We start from the raw sequence: 18,571 nt of genomic DNA, 5'->3' as shown, positions 1-18,571 counted from the left end.
GCTAAATTCACCTTTTGATTCTACTAAAGTAAGTAGAGCATTTTGAGATATTTCGGTCTGAGCAATTAGAAACGAACCCAGAAAAATTCTGAAATGTTAATTAGGTCCTACTTGATCTCAATCAAGTCTGCCAGTGAACAAGACCTTTAAAACTGTAAGTTTAGGATAAAGGAAATTATAAAAAGTTCTATGCATATTTACCTTGATCTGTCTTGCTAAAGAGTAATACCTTTTTTCTTTTTCCTAAATACAGTTTTACACCAAAATGGAACAAAAGTGAAAGATCTCTTTGCTTCTTTCATATGCAAAACCAAAAATCGAGTAGTGAATACGATAAAAATCTTAGGACGTGATCACTCAGTGTGGTGTATCATATATAAAGAGAAATGTATCTTTGTGTTTCTTTCATGAGTAAAAGTAAAAATCAAGCGCTGTCTTTCATTGTGTGGTGTATCATATAAAAAGACAAGATTTGCAACAACTCAAATTGGTGAGGAATGGCTTTACGGGGCTGCCACCGCAAACATATAGTTGAAGAAAAGCAGCCCAGCTGAACTGAAAGAAAAACAACACAAATGAACCACAAATAAAAGACAGAAATATAGTTGCGCATAACATCCACCACAAAATCCATCACAGGATTTAAACCAGAAAGCAGTAATGCCTCTAGCATGAAACTCTTTGGAAGGGCAAGGGAGGAAGAATTATTAAGTTGAATGTGTTGCAAAAATTCTCAGTAGGCAAATCTTATGAATGAAGATCTCCATCTGGAAACAGATAATTCTACTCAAACATGTCACCCAGTTGCCATGGCAATGTGACAAAGAAAAACAGCACTCATTAATAATGATTTCAATGATAAATGAGCATATCAACTTATAATATTGAAAGAAAGCGGGGGGGCGGGGGGAGGGGGGAGAAAAGTGTGGTTGTTCCTATGAGAAAAATTTGTTCTGCACTTCCAGACATCCCTGTAAGTGCCATTACCACAGCAACATCGGTAATGACGCTATTTCTGGCTCAGTTAAAAAAACACAAAAAAACCAAAAAAAGCACACCACCACAAAAAAGCATAACTCCATCAAATATATCTGGACTCACTGTGACTTTTGGAGAAATCTTTTGTTAAACATCAAGTCTTAAAAAAAGTTAAAATAATTTCAAAAGCTGATTTACATTGCATTCCCATTTCAGACATCTAAGGACAAACAGATTTGGGTCTGCCGTCAACATGGACGATGGGTGAGCCTCTCCTCTATTTTTAGTGACGTATCAAGTATCAGACAGGAGGTAAGTGGTATTTCAGTCACACCACTGAGAAGAAAGTTTCTAACCACACCTTCTTCTTCCTGTGCTTCAAATTTGTTCTTCAGTATCTCTCGCCTTTGTATTGAAGGACACGCCAAGATTCATCCTTCATCCATAATAAAACATGTCTATTCTGTAAAATGTAAGCTTTGAGTCTAATAAATGTCTTTGTACCATACTGTTTTCTGTCATGTGCAGAAACTACTCCTAGTGCTGTGATCACGAGAAATGCCATAGATCAAAGATTCGCACACTCTCTTCTCTCAAAGACCTGAAAGCTAAAAGCTGTATTTAGATAAAGGACTGAATTGCTCTTTCTAAAAATAGTTGTTAAAAATCATAAGAGATTTTGATGCAACTTAGCTGAAACAGGTGAGCCACTTAGATGCTAAACACAAAACATGCCAAACATCATTTACAGTGCTACTGCAAAGGAGGAATACTCTGAGCTCCACAGCTACACTGGTAGGACACGAGCAGCAGTGGGCTTAACTCCAGAAAGAGCAAGGCTACACATCAGGAAAAAAAATCATTAACTGCAAGGACAGTCAAGGAGTAGAATTAGATTGCTTGGGTGGTTGCAGTTTCCATCATCAGAAGTCTTTAAAAAGTCATCAGTTTCATGTGCCATAGGTTGAAGTCCATCGTGTTTTACAGCATAAGATTATTCCATCTCTGTTCCTGTATGTGGGTATCAACTGCCTGGATAGCAGCAACAGCTATGTCAAAGATCCCCCAAAAAAGTCAACAGTTAGAGGAAGTAGTTGCAAAAATCGTGTAAACTCATGTTTCTTGAAATAACTACTATGTAATGGAGGATATCTAAGTTATCTTCTTGGCTCCAGCTTCAAGCACTCTAAGAAAGCAGTATCTACATGGTTGTTTTGATTCTACATGGTTATTTTGATTCTGACTTAATTACTGAGATTCACAGCTGTGGTGGTGGATTTGTGATCTGCCTGGACGTGGGTTGAGAGTGACATTTCATCAGAGATCAACCAGCATTAGGTGAGCAGCCTGTCATCTTCCTCTGTCATCAACCCTCAGAGCTATCAACTCCCAGGCAATTCTTGATCTTAGTGACTATATTGTTTTTACTACCATGAACTAAATAGAAAATATAGCTTAGGAAATAAGCCGACCTATTTTTCTTAAAGGACTATCTGAAAACACTCATTCAGATTTCCCAAATTAAGTTACCTATACCTTAATCCAATCTAAATTATAGCCACTGCTGGAAGCTGAAGCAGTGAACACCACAGATATAAAACAGAATGCAGGTGCACAAACACCACACCAATTCTGCCAACAAAATATAAATCACCAGTCAGAAAAGCTGTTTAAAAAACTGAATGTACTGCACAGATTGTTGCACATCTGGAAAGCACTTTTTCTTCTTCCTACACAATCCTAGCAAGTGTTAACCAGGAATGCTAACTACTGCTTCTGCACAAGGCAGATGTCACTGCTACGGTTGGGGTTTTTTGGGGGGAAAAGGGGAGACTGAGACATTCAATATAACAAAAACCAAACCCTGTGTGGAGGACTTCTGAAGTATTTGAAGGACACTTGCCCTAAATCTAGGCAAGATAGGGGTAGCTCTTTCCTAAGCAGTGAAACCGTTCCTACTACAGCCCCACATCACACCCAGTGCTTTATGAAACATTAACTCCCTCAAGGGTGATGCCTACTTGAAATTTGAAATTTTTAGCAAACTCCCTCCTACATTACCAGGTTACCCCTTTCCAGGCCCAGCTTTCAACAGCATTCCTCAGGGACCGACAGGTTTGAAAGAGAGCAGCTCCACTAACTTTAATGGACATCAGCTTGATCTTTGTTGCTGTAGAAGCACAAAATTCACACTGCCATACTAACCCATCCTTTGTAACTGCTGTCAGGCATTTCCAGTGCTGCAGACCACTTGCAGCCCTTGATCCTTTGGGTATCTCTGTCTCCTCACACAAAAGGTCCAGCCTGACTTCTGCCTGAGGGAGAAGGTGCTGTTCCAACATCTGCGATGACTGCTAATCACATGCTTTAGTTTATGTATCTTGGAGTTTCTGATTTCTTTTCCCCTGATCTAATACAGTGGTAGATGATGACAAAGCCATAATTTAGCTCCCTTGTTTCTATAGGTTTAATTTTTTAATTTGGTACACGACTTGCAGAGACACACTGCTGTGCTCAAGACAAAGTAGCTGAATCAAGGAAGTCATCACCTAGTTTCTTGTACTACTCAGCTTCTTCTTGGCCAAAAGGTTCCTAAGGCTACTCTACATTTGGACTGTCACATAGTCTAAGTACTGTGAAAACTATAGTTGTATGTATAATTATCGCATTATGCATAAAGGATCATGTTAACGAACCTTGCACCAGGGGCGCAGGCCCACTACATTGTACCTGCTAGGTCTACCTTTGTGGTAGGTAGGTCAGAGGAGTGGTGTGCAACCAATAGAGTTGTTTTGTGGGAAGTAATTTTTCCATAAAGATTTCTGCTTCATATGCAATTGCACTATTAACACCATGTAGGGGGGGAGGGGGAAAGACAGCTCACCACCATTTGCACAGCTGGCTTCCTTGCACGCAGGGCATCCACCCTGGGGTCTACAGACTGATGGGAGAAGGCAGGTCACTGGTCAGGGTGTAACCTAAAGCTTTTCCTGCTCTAGCTCAGGCTTCCACTGTGCTCCTTGGGGTTAATTCTCTTTGCGTGAAGAGAAGTATGGGAAGATGTGTGAACACGTGGAAGACAGCAAATACTCAAAACAACTTGAAGAACAATTCTTGGGGACAAGGGGGGATCATGGATGTGCGTGCAATGGTAGGGGAAGGATTGGAAATGTTAAACCCTCCTCAGCTCTGCTGCTGCTCTACTCCATCATGGCTCCTTGACAAGGTCAGGGACCCTCTGGCCAGCTCCACCAACAAATCCCTCTGGTCACGTACATGCTGCCAGCGGCTCGTTCAAGCATGGGTAAAGGTACCACAACCTCAGAGGCCATTTCATTACCTCAGAAAGGCTCTTAAAAATGCAACCTCAATATCCCAAAATCCAGTGATTGCTAAACACACAATTTCCGCCTCACTTGCATGGTACCCTCTTCAATTACACAATCTCCAGATATTTTAAACTCCCATTCATATTTAAGATCTGAGGAGACTCCATATAGAAGACAAAAAAAAAAATATTAAAAAACCCCAGCTACATGATCATGTAATTAAAGACTTTTGTGCACTTGTCTGTAAGAAACCAAAAAACAGTGCTGACTGTGTGCACTCATAACTGTCTTTCACCTACCCAGATTTTTGGTTGCCGAAACTATGTAACTGTCATATATACATATACACTTTTTTCTTTTTCTTTTTTTTTCTCCATTTAATTAACAAGTAACTTTGAGCCAGACACTAGACTGTTCAAAGGAAACCATTTCTCAGGTGGAGGAGATTACAGCCATGGTGCTCGGCAGGAAGGATACTCAGTAAATGCAATTATCTAGCTCACTAAAAAGATCAAATTGAGAAATGAAAACAGGAGAGGAAACAAGCAGCAGAGAGATTAATTAAAGGAACAGACAGGAGGAAAACAAAGGATCTGTGCCTTGTAAATACTGCTGTTTGTATGAAACCACCAGGTAGGTTTTTGGATCAAGGTTGCACCGTCCTGCCCCAGCATCCCCATGCCAGGACAGGGGAGCAGCACAGGGCTGGCCCCACAACGACCCTGCAGAATCTTGACGGAGCTGAAAGTTCAGCATTTCCAATCACTTACTACATTTAAACACCAGAAACTTATTTTTAAACAAAATTGTGTGATCCTGCCCTGAAAGAAACACTCTGTGCCACTCAAAAACTGTAAAAGCAAAGCTTGAAAAATTGGCTTCACAGCCATAAACGTCTTTGTTGTGGAAGGGAAAGACAAGAGAGAAGAGGAACGGCTGGGGAGCAAACCTGCAAATATAACATAAACCACAACACAAGAAGGGCTTAAACTTCTCCTACAATCCAGCTAGGTGGCAAAAACCTAGCAAGCTTGCAGGCAGTGGTTGTAAGACCTCCTCAGCTGTGGAGGAGAGGCAGGTGCCATCTTCTCGTTTCTCCATGCTGCATCCTGGAAACTGTCTTGATACCAATCCAAAAGTTGTCACTTCAGCCACTCTAGATAGCACACTATGGCCAGGTCAGAAACGCTACTTCAGCTCCATTTTACTGCTCCTTTTTTAAAGTTCTCCCTTAGAAAGGAAAAAAACCCAAACCACCAAGCACTAAATATTTAATTCTTTTCAGGTTTTTCAACATCATTAACAAAAGTTCTGGTCTCTGCTGACTCTTCCCCCAGCCAGCACCCATTTACATACTCCATTGCAAAACATTTATCATTTTAGTACAAAAGCTGTCAGGGACTATTCAGATTCCAGGAAAAAAATAAACCCTAATCGACCATTACTGTGAGCATCCCTTGTATAACAATGGAGGTCCTGCTCCTTACAGCCCTGTTAACATATCGACCAATTACTCTCGACACCAAAAACCTCTCCTGAACTGAGCCACCCCAAGAGTTCCCTGGAAAAAAGAGAGTCATTAACACTCCACACCCCCAAAATTACACATTTCCTATTATTGCAAATACATGACAAGGTGTCTTCAGTATCCTTGTCAATAAAAAAGCTGATTCCTCTTTACTTAGCAAGTAATGCTATTCTCAATCAGTCAACTATTAAATGAGATTGTTGCCCCGCAACATATAACTTGGAAATGGATTTCCACATCCTTTCTGGCATAGTAGCTTTCTTCCATTAATATTAGTCTATCAAATTTTCACTGCTCATACACCTCAAAGAATATTTGTAAATCAACAGCTATCTCATTTTTATTAATCACGTTATGAAAGGGGCAGAATAATTGTCCAGGAACAGTAGCGTACTGGAGATTCATGGTGAGCACAGAAGTCTCCTCATTGCTAGTATTTCTATAAACCAAGAGGGGAGGGAGGGGACTAATGAAAACTTAATTTATAAAATACAGCACACATTTCCAGATGTAAAAGATACAAAAGTTAATTACATTACATTACTTACAGGCCTGCCGAAGAGCTACAATATTAACCTATCGGAAAGATTAATATTTTACTCTGGTTACAATGTTCAGAGTTAATTTGTTATCTCTGAAAAATGCCTTCTTCCCCGAGCAGCATCCATGCTGCAAAAGCTTTATCTAAACCCCCAAAAGCAAACACCTACCATGCACATGGTGCATGTATCGTTCAAGCAATCAACGGTAACGATGGGAACACCCTAAGAAATTCCTGGAACCGGAGTGACACCAGGCAGCGAGGGACTGCCTGGCTCACAGCCCCATCCAGTCACAGGAGATGACTGGTTTAACATCTCCATCTCACCATTTATGCCAAGCCACAAATTAACTCCCAATTCTCTGCAGCATGTACTCGGTGCTCTTCCACACCATCTCGTACCAGTAACGATCTCCTCCCTTGTTCCTACAGTCATCACGAATATCACCTTTTTATGAGATTAGAAGTACGCATCCCTGTTTACTGTCTGCTGCCTTGCAACCACGTCAAAGCCACTCCATGCAAATAATACATGAACATGCACATTTAGGATATGCTGGAAGTGCAAAGATGACTGAGTGGAAAAGAAAAGAAAAAGAAATTTAAAAAAGCTAGTGATGTTTCCTCCCCTTCCTTCTGGTCAACACTTTTTCAAAGAAAGCAAAATATAAATGTGTGAGAAAAGGCAGTTTTTAATAATACTTAAAAAAATAAAATAAAATACATGCTTAGAGCACTTATATTAGATGAATACTTTCAGCCCCAGAAGATCTCAAGATGCACCCAGTTCCAAAAGTTAAAAATTCAATATATACTTGATGATAAAATACAGAGGATTAAATGTATGTCATTTTAATAAATACAACCATTAGTACAATTAAGGAGACTTCCATAAAAAACACCTATATTCCCTTTTTTTCCCCCTTTGAATAGAGCAAGATCATTCCCAAAACCCTAAATCCTGAAAAAAAAAAGGCGACTTCATGCTGTTTCCTAGTATTGCAGAACATGAAGTGCTCCATTCTCTGTTGCCTGAACAGCCTGTTGTCGCATTCCCATTACAAGAGCAGAAAGGAAATATAGAATTTAAGAGCACCCTATACCTGATGGTTTTTGCCAGAGTGCTCCTTCATGCAGATAAGAAGAAAAGGCGCATGGCAGGGCATGATTACACCCACCCAGGAGAAGCCAGGATTTGTTTTTTATAAGTCCATGAGGCAGCAACCTTAACTTTTCCAAATTTTCCAATTCCCCCCCCCCCTTTTTTTTTGTGCAAGCTCAAGACAGAATGCCATCAGGTTTCAGCCTTGGACCAGGACAACATGCGACAACTGGATTATAGGATTTAAATTACCCACGATGTCTCAGTGTTTTGGAGAAGTATCTAATGGAAAAATGCCTTCCATGTTAGCAAACGGATGTTTCACTGTAGTCCGAGCACATAGGGCAATGAAGCTTTTTGACAGCTTTTTAGAAACCAAAGTTTCACAGCAACGAAAATGCAGTGACATCTTCGGCTCTGTATGCAAAGGTACACAAATACTTACTAGGCAGGTATCTTTTCCTTGTATTTAATAGGCATTTCTACCATTAGATATCCCTACTATAAACTTACAGCCTTGCATTGCTGAAATGAATACACATCCGTGCAGCTTCACAAGGCTTACCTGGGGAATCAGAGAATTATCCCCCAGACTGAGGTTTTCTGGACAAATTTCACTATTTGGGGGTTTGTTTGGTTTTGTTTGTTTGGGGGTTTGTTTGTTTGTTTTTTAGCTTTGTGGCCAATAATACAACACTTGGAAGATGACAAAAGAAATTACTGCAGTAATTGAATGTGGCATTTTTACCACGATTTTTCCTCATTTGCACCTACGGGTAGGCAATGAACGTCAAGGATTCTGTCTTTAAAAGCTTAAGTAAAAAAATAAGTTTGTTCCATAAAATAAATGGATTTCCTCCAGCCCCAAGGCTGCCAGAAAACACATCCTTGCTTCTTTCTAGCAAATTCCAAAGGCGGATGTATGCCCCTATTTATAGTACATTAATGCAATTTTGAAATGCATACCCCATGCACTTTATTTGTATTCAACTTTGATTATACTCTTCAGGGAGCTAAACAGCTTGTGGAAAGGGTCATTTCCAAGAATAAAACTATGTTAACTCTCTCCACATATCAACTGCTTGCAGAGACTCAGGGGTGCCCTCAGACACTGCCATCCTCGGGTACATCTCCTTTGGGTGCTGTGACATCAACGTGCAGACTGCGAAAGGTGAAAGCTTACATTAAACTCAGAAGTGGTGAAGTTATGACCTGCCTGTGATTCATTTCTCCCCCCAAAATGGGTATAACAACAGTTTCTCCACCCTGGTTCACCTTCTCTCCTTATACTAAAAATCCCCACTAAAGGTGCTGAGTCTGTATCCGTATCATGCCAAAGCCAGCAGACATCGGGCTGGAAACCCAGGCATCACTGCAAAGCAGATTGCAAACAGTGGCTGTACCAGAGGTCTGTATACATACAGTGCGTTTACACTAAGTAGAATGACATTGCAGAATAATTCCCTCATCTAATACCACGACAAGGGGTCGTAAACATTGCAAGACTATTAACTGCCAGAAGAAGATAACTATAGACTCTGAAGGATATCTACTTAATTTATGGACATCTGCTCTAAGTCCGACTCTTTTTAAGGTGTCAAGCAATTTCAAACTCGCTTCTATGCAAGAGATAAAATTTACAAAATTATGGTTTCACAAAAAATAAAATAGGAGTCACCCCTCCTTTCTTCAGTTTTCCTGTTGCAAAATTATCCACACACATTTTCAACCGTTCCAAAGCTAAGTTAAATGCTTAAGTTAAATGTTCAATATCAAACCATATAGTAAGGTTAAAGGGCTACAAAGAAGAAGGATACTTAGTATCTTCTGGCTAGATAGCAAACATGGTCTAAACTACAGGATTCTTTTTTAAGCTAAGGGCCATACACCACTATATCAGCTCAGTCATCTGATAGAATAATCTCAAAAAGCAGCAACAAAAAAAATTGAACTTGTTTTTTTAAATTTAGTCAATTGTTCTCTGCTTACAGGTAGGAAAACATCAGCAACATTTATATGGCAAAGATCTGCTATCCATTTGGGAAGGTAATCTCATTTAGGGTCTTTCTGATTTTTTTCAAAGGAAAGAACTGAAATAATAGGAGACAGATCTCCAAATATACACCATTTTTCTGTATTGCTCATTTTTTGCTTCCTGCCAGGAGAAATCATGACTAAGAACAGGAAGGCCTTATCTGGTAAACCAGCCATTCGATTGATATAAATGCAGTGCCTCCCCAAAGCAGTCCTGCAATGTGGCTGAGAGCATAGCAATGCAAAACCTCACCCTGCCAATGACTAAGAACACTCCTCCAGCATGTAAAAACAAGCAATTTGTTTCTGTGCATCTGCTCGGTCAATCTGCTCCCTAACACAGGCTTGCTCACCGGTGGTGGATGTGATCAGCTTCCGAGGGTCAGTGTTTTCTTCTCCTTTCTTTGTACTTTGACTTAAAACAAACAAAAAGCTTCTGTAGCTGTAAGGTCAATAGTATGAAAGAGGTGGCAACTACTGCATGAGACAGGAAGATAGCAACAGGGAAGTATGACATGTATTTATCCATGTTCAGACAACTGCTAGCTCAGTCACATCCAGTCCTGATAGACTCTGGAGTGCTATCAAAACAGAAGTTATTCATCATAATGTATACAGTACTGCAAGGCGGGGACAGGCTCTTTAACTCTCCCTGAATGGGAACCCCACCACTACCACTAGCAATGGGTTACACAGGGATTACTATACCTGACCAATGAACGTCTTCAACCACTGTTGCTTGACTTCACTGAAACGATTTACAAATAAGCAATTTTCCAACACCCAAGTAATTATAGAGCTATTCTACTATGACTTCTGAACTAGTTTGCTTCACTGCTTGATCAATGAAACTAGATGCTGAAAACCAATGTTCTTAAAAGCGGCATGGTATCTTCTTGGAGTCTACAGGAACCTTTTCATTGACTTGGATCTCATCCCTAAGGACCACCAGACCAGCATTTCTTCACTTGTGTGTAAAAACAAAAGGAGGAAGAGCGGGAGAAGAGGGACCTAGTTCAATCACAATCATTACATAAAGCTCATGATTAATGGACAGATGGTGTCAATGCCCTGATTGTACTAAGAGGCCACGTGGTGTTTTGGGCTGGGCTGTCCACTAAAACCTCAAATCAGGACAGGCCATGCCCAGCCTCACAAAACCCCTACTTGCACCTTCTGCCAATGGATCCAGGAGCTCTGCTTCAGCTGACGCTTGGGCCTTTGGTCCTTGCCAGATAGGTCTGCCTGTCTCCAGTTCTGCCTCTGGTCCCATCTCCTGGAGGGACCTCAGCCCCACATTGTAGGTATCTCCTCTCCTGAACAAAGCCCTCCTCTACCTCATCCCTATCCCTGTCTCCAGCCTTATCTCCTGCTGCTCCTCACTGCATTCCCTGAATGGACCCTGGACCTGGTTCATTGCCATGCCTGGGACTGCTGATGGGCCCTGTCACCAGCACCCAGCTCTGGCTTGTGTTCAGGCCCCGTGCGACTGCACTCCAACAGTGAGGGCACTGCGGGTGCTGGGGTCACTCTCAGCTCCCAGCTTGTCCCCCTTGTGAGGCAACCCTGCTCCTGCTCCGGGAGAGATGCTGGGCCCTTACAATTTTAACAAAAAAATTTTAAATTTTACAATTTAAAAAAAAACCACAAAACTGATCCTCCCTTATGGGAATAAAATAGTAAATTATTGACTTACCAAGGGTGTTCTCAGTTACACAAATACATCATAAACCTAGATAACAAATGCAATGTTATTACACTTCCCACATGAACAAAATGCCAAAGCGTTTTTTTGTTCTATTCTTTTCTCTCACTTCCTGAAACGTGTTCAGGACTGACCCACGTTTACTTAGATAAGAACAGACTATCAACAAATTGTGTTGGAACGGAGTGGATAAAAACAAAGATGTTGTTAAACTAAAAAAAAAATATCATTTCAACTGAATAAAAAAAGAAGTGAAAGAAAAGAGTCCAGTATAATTCTGGAAGATGCTCATGCATTTCAGCCCTACGCTGCAATGAACTCATCTGCTTTTCTTTAGCTTTCAAGCAGTGAAGCAAGATCTACTTTATAACATGAGCTGCTGAAATCGTGTAAAACATGAAAGCTACCCTTTCAGGAGCTCAGCCAGAATCTGAATTTAAGCAATGAAAATCTCCTCCTTTGAAACTCATTGTGATATTTAAAATTTTGCAGCCCTGAGACCAGGTTTTCAGACAATGGGTGCCTACGTGCCATTCACTTCCATGGAGTTCAGATTAAGCATGGCAGGGAATGAGTGCCTATGGTTCTACCAGAGATATTTGTTCATGCTTGAAAACATCTTTAAGAAGGGTTGTTGTCACAAAATATCCAGTATGGTATTAGGACACTGCATGGTGCTGCTCCCCTTATGCATAATCACTACTGTCCCTAAAATGAGTGGGATCTGACATTGCAGAAGCGTGTCAGGACAGCCAAATGAGCTGAGCAATTACTATTTGAGTGCTAATCAGCTGACCAACAGAGTCAATAAAATAAACGCTGCCAGGCAAAGTAAGCTGTGTGTTTGTGTGAAGCCTAGTGCAGCAAGACCTTCTGATCACGGCATGCATTCATGGTCAACACGACAGAAGTTATATTCCTGACGCTACGGCTTTCCAGATAGTTTCAGCTCAGTGAGGATGGCCACGCTGTCTTTCAGAAGAATCTCTTGCTCTCAATTTTAGTGGGTTTTTTTCTGACAGTTGAGGGAAAGGTAGAGGTAACAGGAAGGTGTTATTCACTGAAAAGACTTCTAATATATTTTTCCCACTTCAAATTTTAGCTGCAAACTTCCCAACTTCAGAACTTCAAATGGCCAGAAGATGAACTGCAGATTTTTGTGCACAGGAACAAGGCAGGTTTAGGAAGTTATCTCATACTAATTAAGGACATCTGAACAGTCTTACCAGGCCCACCGATATTTTGAAGTGTCCTCAGCAACAACCCGAAACTGCAGTTTTGAATAAGATGACACTTCTACCCCTGTCTATTAAGGAAAGATCCTTCAAAACAAACTAATCGCTACAAAGGTTTGGGCACAATATTTTTGGACATGATGATGTGTATTTAGGAAAGGTAAGTCATAGTCCCAAATTCCCCTTGCTATTCTCTTCCTGTATAGATTGGGCATGTTTTAAAAAGTTTCAATTATTTTAGCATCTTTTGGCACTTACTTCAAATGCACACAGCATACATCAACATAAGTCAGAGCTCTGCTGTCTTGGGCAGCAGACTAAGATACCCACATGGATGAGACACAGCAGACACAAGGAAGGAAATAATTGACTGACTCAAGGCAGGGATTAGCAGAAATGAGACAAAGCCACAAAATATGTAAGAAGAAAGATAACATCAACATGAGAAAACTCATGATGAGTCGATAAAGATTTTGTGTTTTAAATGGCCATATTGGTGAACAGGAAGCCAAGTAAAGCCACCTCCTTCCAGTTCAGTTACAGGCACTACAGAGCGGTGTATTTGTTTTGGGTGCCAACTGACTGTCACCATACAGGAAAGGTCAATACTCGCCATAGTTAAATACTCAAACTCTCCAGCTTTGATTTTTGAACTATGGCATTTTCAAAAGTTTTGGGAATAAGTATGAACACAACAGAACACTGTTGAAAAAAAACCAAGTGAGGAAGAGCAGCGCAGAGATAAGGGGATGCACCTCTGCAAGTGATCTGATATCAGGCCCCTCACACATCTCCATGCTGTCCATCTCTAAAACAAAGGTGGGTCTGTAATACAAACTAGGAAAATTGTGAAGATGACTACGCTAGAGCTTGTGAAGCAATCAGATACACAGTGCATCAAAAAGTTTTTCAACCTCATTATGATACCGCAATGCTAAAGATTTCCTTTTCTAGCATTCTCCCAGCTGCTCTGTGACAAATTGGTTTACAAACTATTGTGCCTTGCATTCAGCTTTATTTAGACTGGTTTAACAATTGGAGCTGCTGTTAATAACAGAAATCCTATCTGGCAATTGCAGCATGGATATTCCCAATTTGCCAGAAGATTCTTACCTGTCATGTTTACTCTCACTTTTGCAAAGCACTGAAGAGGTCCATATAAATGTTTGGATTAGCCTCTCGGATTCACAAACAGACTTTTAAATAGTGTTTTTTGCCCCCCACAACAAATCGCATTACTAGTTATTTTCTTACACAAAAAATCATGTCAATAACCTCCTCCCCAAATGAACATCCCATGATTTTTTAAAAAGGCACAAATAAAATTAGTCTACAAGAGATGTTATATTATTAAAACATATGCTGAAATCAACAACGCTCAAGGCTCTATCATGGCATTTTGTTCTTCATTGGTATTTACATTATTATAGTTCTTATGTATTGCCCTGGAAATCAGCTTTGAAGTAGAATGATGAATAAATGAAGATTTATTATTACTATCCTTATTAGAGGGATTTTAAAGTCATTAGAGACCAACAAGACATAATAATCATATTATATTCAATCTTCTCTAGAACATCTCCTTTGATAGGCCTGTTAACTCAATTATTTAAATATATATTACAGCAAAATGCAGCATGCCTTCTACAATTTGGAATAAGATGGTAATTTTTATGTTTTGTTTTTTGTTAACCAGAATTTGTTCTTACAGAATTCATAGGTTTCATGGTAGGTTTCTCAGTTTTAAACACTGGAGTTTCAAATTTACAGTGAACACCTGGCTCAATGTGTCTGCTCAACTGAACGAAAAGGTTAAAAGCTGGGGAGGAAATGAGGCACTGGAGCACAATCTTAACCTGCAGTGACTTTTGAAAGTAAAATAAAATAATAATAATAAAAAAAAGATCCTCAGAGAAGCAATGATGTGGAAGCAATGTGGAAAAAGAGTAGTAGGTAGGAAACTGGAAGGCTTTTCAGCTGTGTGGCTAATGCTTACAACCACACCCTACAAAAATCCCCAAATGGCAAAAAAACCCAGCAGCCTAAGGCATAAGAGTGAGCACAACTAGCGAGAACCAAATAAAAGTATTTTCATACCTCTCCGCACTCAAAATGACCTATTTAATGCAAAAGCAAGATGGAAAGTACAATCCTTACTTTTGACTCTTTCTGTCTGCAACTTGTCTGGGCATGATGGTCAAGGAAGAAAGAGTACCATTTTCATCTCTGGTGTTAAGCAAACGAGGGACAATATACTGTAAACCATGTCTTTCAGATCATACCAGCTGCCCAGGGAAGGCAGCACCAGCACTGAGGTATTTTCCTTTAATTCGTTCATTGCTCTTCCAAGTCCTTCAGGATTTCCTCCACGCGTGAAACATCTGAAGCAACCTGGGCTACTACAACTATGAAGCACGTACCTGCTACTTCGTTACAGGCACTTTATGTCAGATTAGTCCCCAGATGTGACCACTGCAAGTGTTCACCATCTATGAACATCATGATATATGCATACTAATATTCTCAGGATGTTATTGATGCTATCACTACATCTGCCAACTTCCAACCTCACTTGTCGTCTCTGTTTCTTTTATTTTGCTGCCTCGTTCTCCAAAACTACTTCTCTTACAGACTGCTTCTGCTCTTACAGAAACCTACCACGAAACCTATGAATTCTCTTTCCATTACCTTCTTGCTCCTCATGAACCATCCAATTTCCCTGCCGCTCACTTTGATCTTTCTCTGCCTAATCATTCTGCAGTTAATTTTCGATCCCTACAGGCTGCAGAGATACTCTGCTCTTGGCCACTGGCTGGATGAGACACTTCTGTCCCTTCCCAGAAATAAGGAAGGAAACATTCAGCAGTTCTGAGCACCTGGAACTGGAGAGGCAAACACATGATGGAAGCGCTGCAGTGCTTTTTAACCTTTGTTGACTCTGTGGATCCTCCTGTATCTCTGGAAACTTATTCTGCTAAGATTTGTCATCTTAGCTGAGATCGCCTGTTCAAATCTAGCACAACTACACTCTCTTTGCAGGGAGTTGATAATGACACCCTCTGACACAGCACTGACTTTCTCCTTCACTACTTAAGGAATAACTCTGCAGAATATGTTACACGGAGTTAATTTGGGACTAACAACATGGAAGTTTAATAGAAAAGGAAATGGGCAGAATACTCTGAGCTTTCAGATCTAATTCATAACAAACAATGCACTTGCCACTACAATTTCCAATATGGAAGAAGGAAGAGCAGGAATAGTATTCAGGCTCCTATGAAAGAGCTCTAGGCATTTGGCAAGTTCAGAAGAGTGTTAAGAATAACTGTAAGTAAGATGTTAAGGTGTAATTTTCTTGCCTCTCTCTTTTTTTTATATTAAAAAATTATGTTCAGGAACTATGCAAGGCACTGTACATGTGAAGCATGCAGCTTCCTGCTTCTGGCTATTTAAGCATCCTGTTGATCATTTCTAGGTTCCAAAAAGACAGCAGTAAAGCTAGGTATACTCCAGCTCACCTTTCTCATACACCCAATCCCTGATCTAGAGGCTGTCCCTCAGCAGCAAGGGAAAGATGTGGCTTCTGTGCTCATTCTGGTTACCATTCAACAAGTCAAGTCACAGACTCCAACTCTTTGGTAAAACAGGATCAGTCATGGAACTGGATCTTTGGCAACAACAAACTGCATACCTAAATTAAAGTTTGTGCCAGAAAATGGTTAACAACAGGTAGCATTCCTGACATTGATAGGTTTCTGTAAAATAGGGAACAATTAACAGCCTTCAAATGGATCCCAGAATAGCTAAATGATACCGCTGACACCAGTCCAGCTCTGTAAAGTGCGAGCCCTTCAAAACCCCTTCAATGTTCTTGATCTTCTGCCTGCAGAAGTTATTTTAAGTTTCTTGTCATTGAAGTTATGATCTTTGGCCTGCAGCATGCAGTTAAACAAAACAAAACAAAAAAGCTGACACACATATTGCCAAAAATTGCACCCTCACTAAATATCAGATAAAACACTCAAATTCCTTTGAGAAACTAACAGAGGTTTTTGTTCATGAAAGCACTTAAAGCCTGTTTTAAATAAATGCAACATACTGAACTCACAATTCCAAAATGAGCATCTCCTGGGTTAGTGAAGGAGCACACATAGGAAAATAACCCATCATTTACTCCTGAAGTTGGCTGAACAACTACTTTCTCTTCAGATTGTGCCTCTAGGTATTCTTACTTTGGGATACACTGTGAGAGGAAGCTAGCCCTCAGAAAGGCTGAAAAAGTGAAATATCATTGGTTTTGAAATTAAAGGGAGATATTTTTTGCTGCTAGATGTGTCATTCCCACTACTACACAAACAATTGCTGTGAAAACCACCAGAGAAGAGAAATTTGGCATACTCAGTAGCAATGTACCTATTTCAAGAATAACAGTACCAAGATAGCTTATTCACAGCTGACTTAACTTTCAGATGGGTATCTAGGCAGATCTAGAAATTTCATTCTGAACAGTCTTCCACAGTCTTCCAGATAATTCCTAACATTTTAAAAACTGAATTATGATTTACATCATTATCTAAAAAACACTTAGTGTACACTAACAGAATTGGGGAAGGGGGGGGGATAATGAAGTTGACTATGTATCCATCACTATGTATCATATCACCTCACCTATCGTGGTGCACAAGTGTCTGTGACAAGACCTGGATCATAGGCCAGTCTTCCCATACAGTGAAACAGAAGTTTTCCTCCCACATTCAGAGCTCCCCAGTACTACTGAATCCCTCACAGAAAGTTATTTCTAATTTCATTATACCTTCAAACCTTGCATGCTATAGGATTTCAGAACTAACGTTTTATTGCTTTACAGGACAACACTACTGAGGAATTATTTTTCTTACTGAATATTTTTATTTTTAGGAAATGAGTCAACTATTTTGGTACTTTATGACAAATATAAAACAGACACCCCTATGAGGGGACTGTGCAACTCATTGTCTTTGAACTATTCCAGGATGCGCAGAGTTAAAGAGAATGCAGTACTTTAGCACGTTAATTTTCCACTAAGGTTTTCACCCCAACCTCTGTTTCAGCTGTCATGGTACCGTCCCTTGGAGAGGCCAACTGCACTAGCATCATGATTTATTTTAACATGCATTTTCCTTTATATTCTGTGAAAGGTTAAGGCTTACAAATATACTTTTCAGAACATTCATGATGTTGGAGAAAGATGAAATCCTGCAAGACTTACCACCAAACACATCTCCGTTCTGATAGTTTTTCCCCTTCTGAGTTTCCTCTTCGTTTTGAACAGTAGAAACATGCTTGGCGGAGGCACAGCCCATAGCTTCATTCAGACAGCTCCAGCTGGACCAAACCACAAATCATGTCTAGAGACGCACGCTCATTGTTTGAAAAATAATCCACCTTCCCGTGTGGTTGTCAAGACACTTCTACCTACAGATGGCAAAAGAGAGAGAAAAAGTATTGACAAAAGGTAACCTCTAAATGTAGAGCTTCAAGACAACAAATAATGCAGTTTGTGAAGAGAAGTACAAGAGCACAGGCTGTCTCCAACACCTTAGGCTGTTAAAACTGTATTCAATAAACATCTGATATAGGTAGATCATGATATAGGTAGACCAATCCTGCCTTGGGACAGGAACTCAAAGTCTCCTCCAGTCCTATTCTTTAATCCATGGCTTGAAGAAAGCAATACAGGCACAGATACGCTTCCCACCTACCCAGCTATTCCCACAGAACACAGGGTTTTTTTGGAAAGAAGATAAGAAACCAGCAATACCTGCTCCTCATCTACCCATCAAGCAAGCTTTCTCACAAAGTGTTCTAATCATTAACAGCTGCTAATTGCAAGTGTTCAGACAAAATACCCCCCCAAATCAATTAAAGAACTTATGTTAATAGATGTGAAAGGGGACAGACAGCTCTATTATATTTTTTCTACATGATCATTACTCTACTGGATCCATAAAACCTCCACCACTCAAAAAGGCAACTATCCCCATTTTAAGATGGAATAACACTCCCTGAACAATTCAGATGTCACATAAAACAAAAGGGGGAAGAAAAAGCTAGTTTATAGCTGCAATATTTTATGGTTT

The 18,571-nt window shown here is 40.1% G+C and overlaps 1 protein-coding gene across 1 annotated transcript in view; it reads right to left on the bottom strand.

Annotated features, from left to right (window-relative positions):
- The window catches only part of LOC104285846 (chromosome unknown open reading frame, human C1orf21), an 80,611-nt gene extending 62,817 nt beyond the window's left edge, over positions 1-17,794 (bottom strand). Inside the window, exon 1 of the mRNA XM_009884353.1 lies at positions 17,701-17,794. Within this exon, the coding sequence (XP_009882655.1) occupies positions 17,701-17,794 (94 nt within the window). The remainder of the gene's footprint in view (positions 1-17,700) is intronic.
- Between the last annotated feature and the right edge of the window lie 777 nt (positions 17,795-18,571).

This window comes from Charadrius vociferus, unplaced genomic scaffold, assembly GCF_000708025.1.
Source record: "Charadrius vociferus isolate BGI_N301 unplaced genomic scaffold, ASM70802v2 scaffold220, whole genome shotgun sequence".
Classification (NCBI taxonomy): domain Eukaryota; kingdom Metazoa; phylum Chordata; class Aves; order Charadriiformes; family Charadriidae; genus Charadrius; species Charadrius vociferus.
The sequence above is the reverse complement of the archived record's forward strand: the minus strand, read 5'-3'. Positions and strand labels throughout refer to the sequence as shown.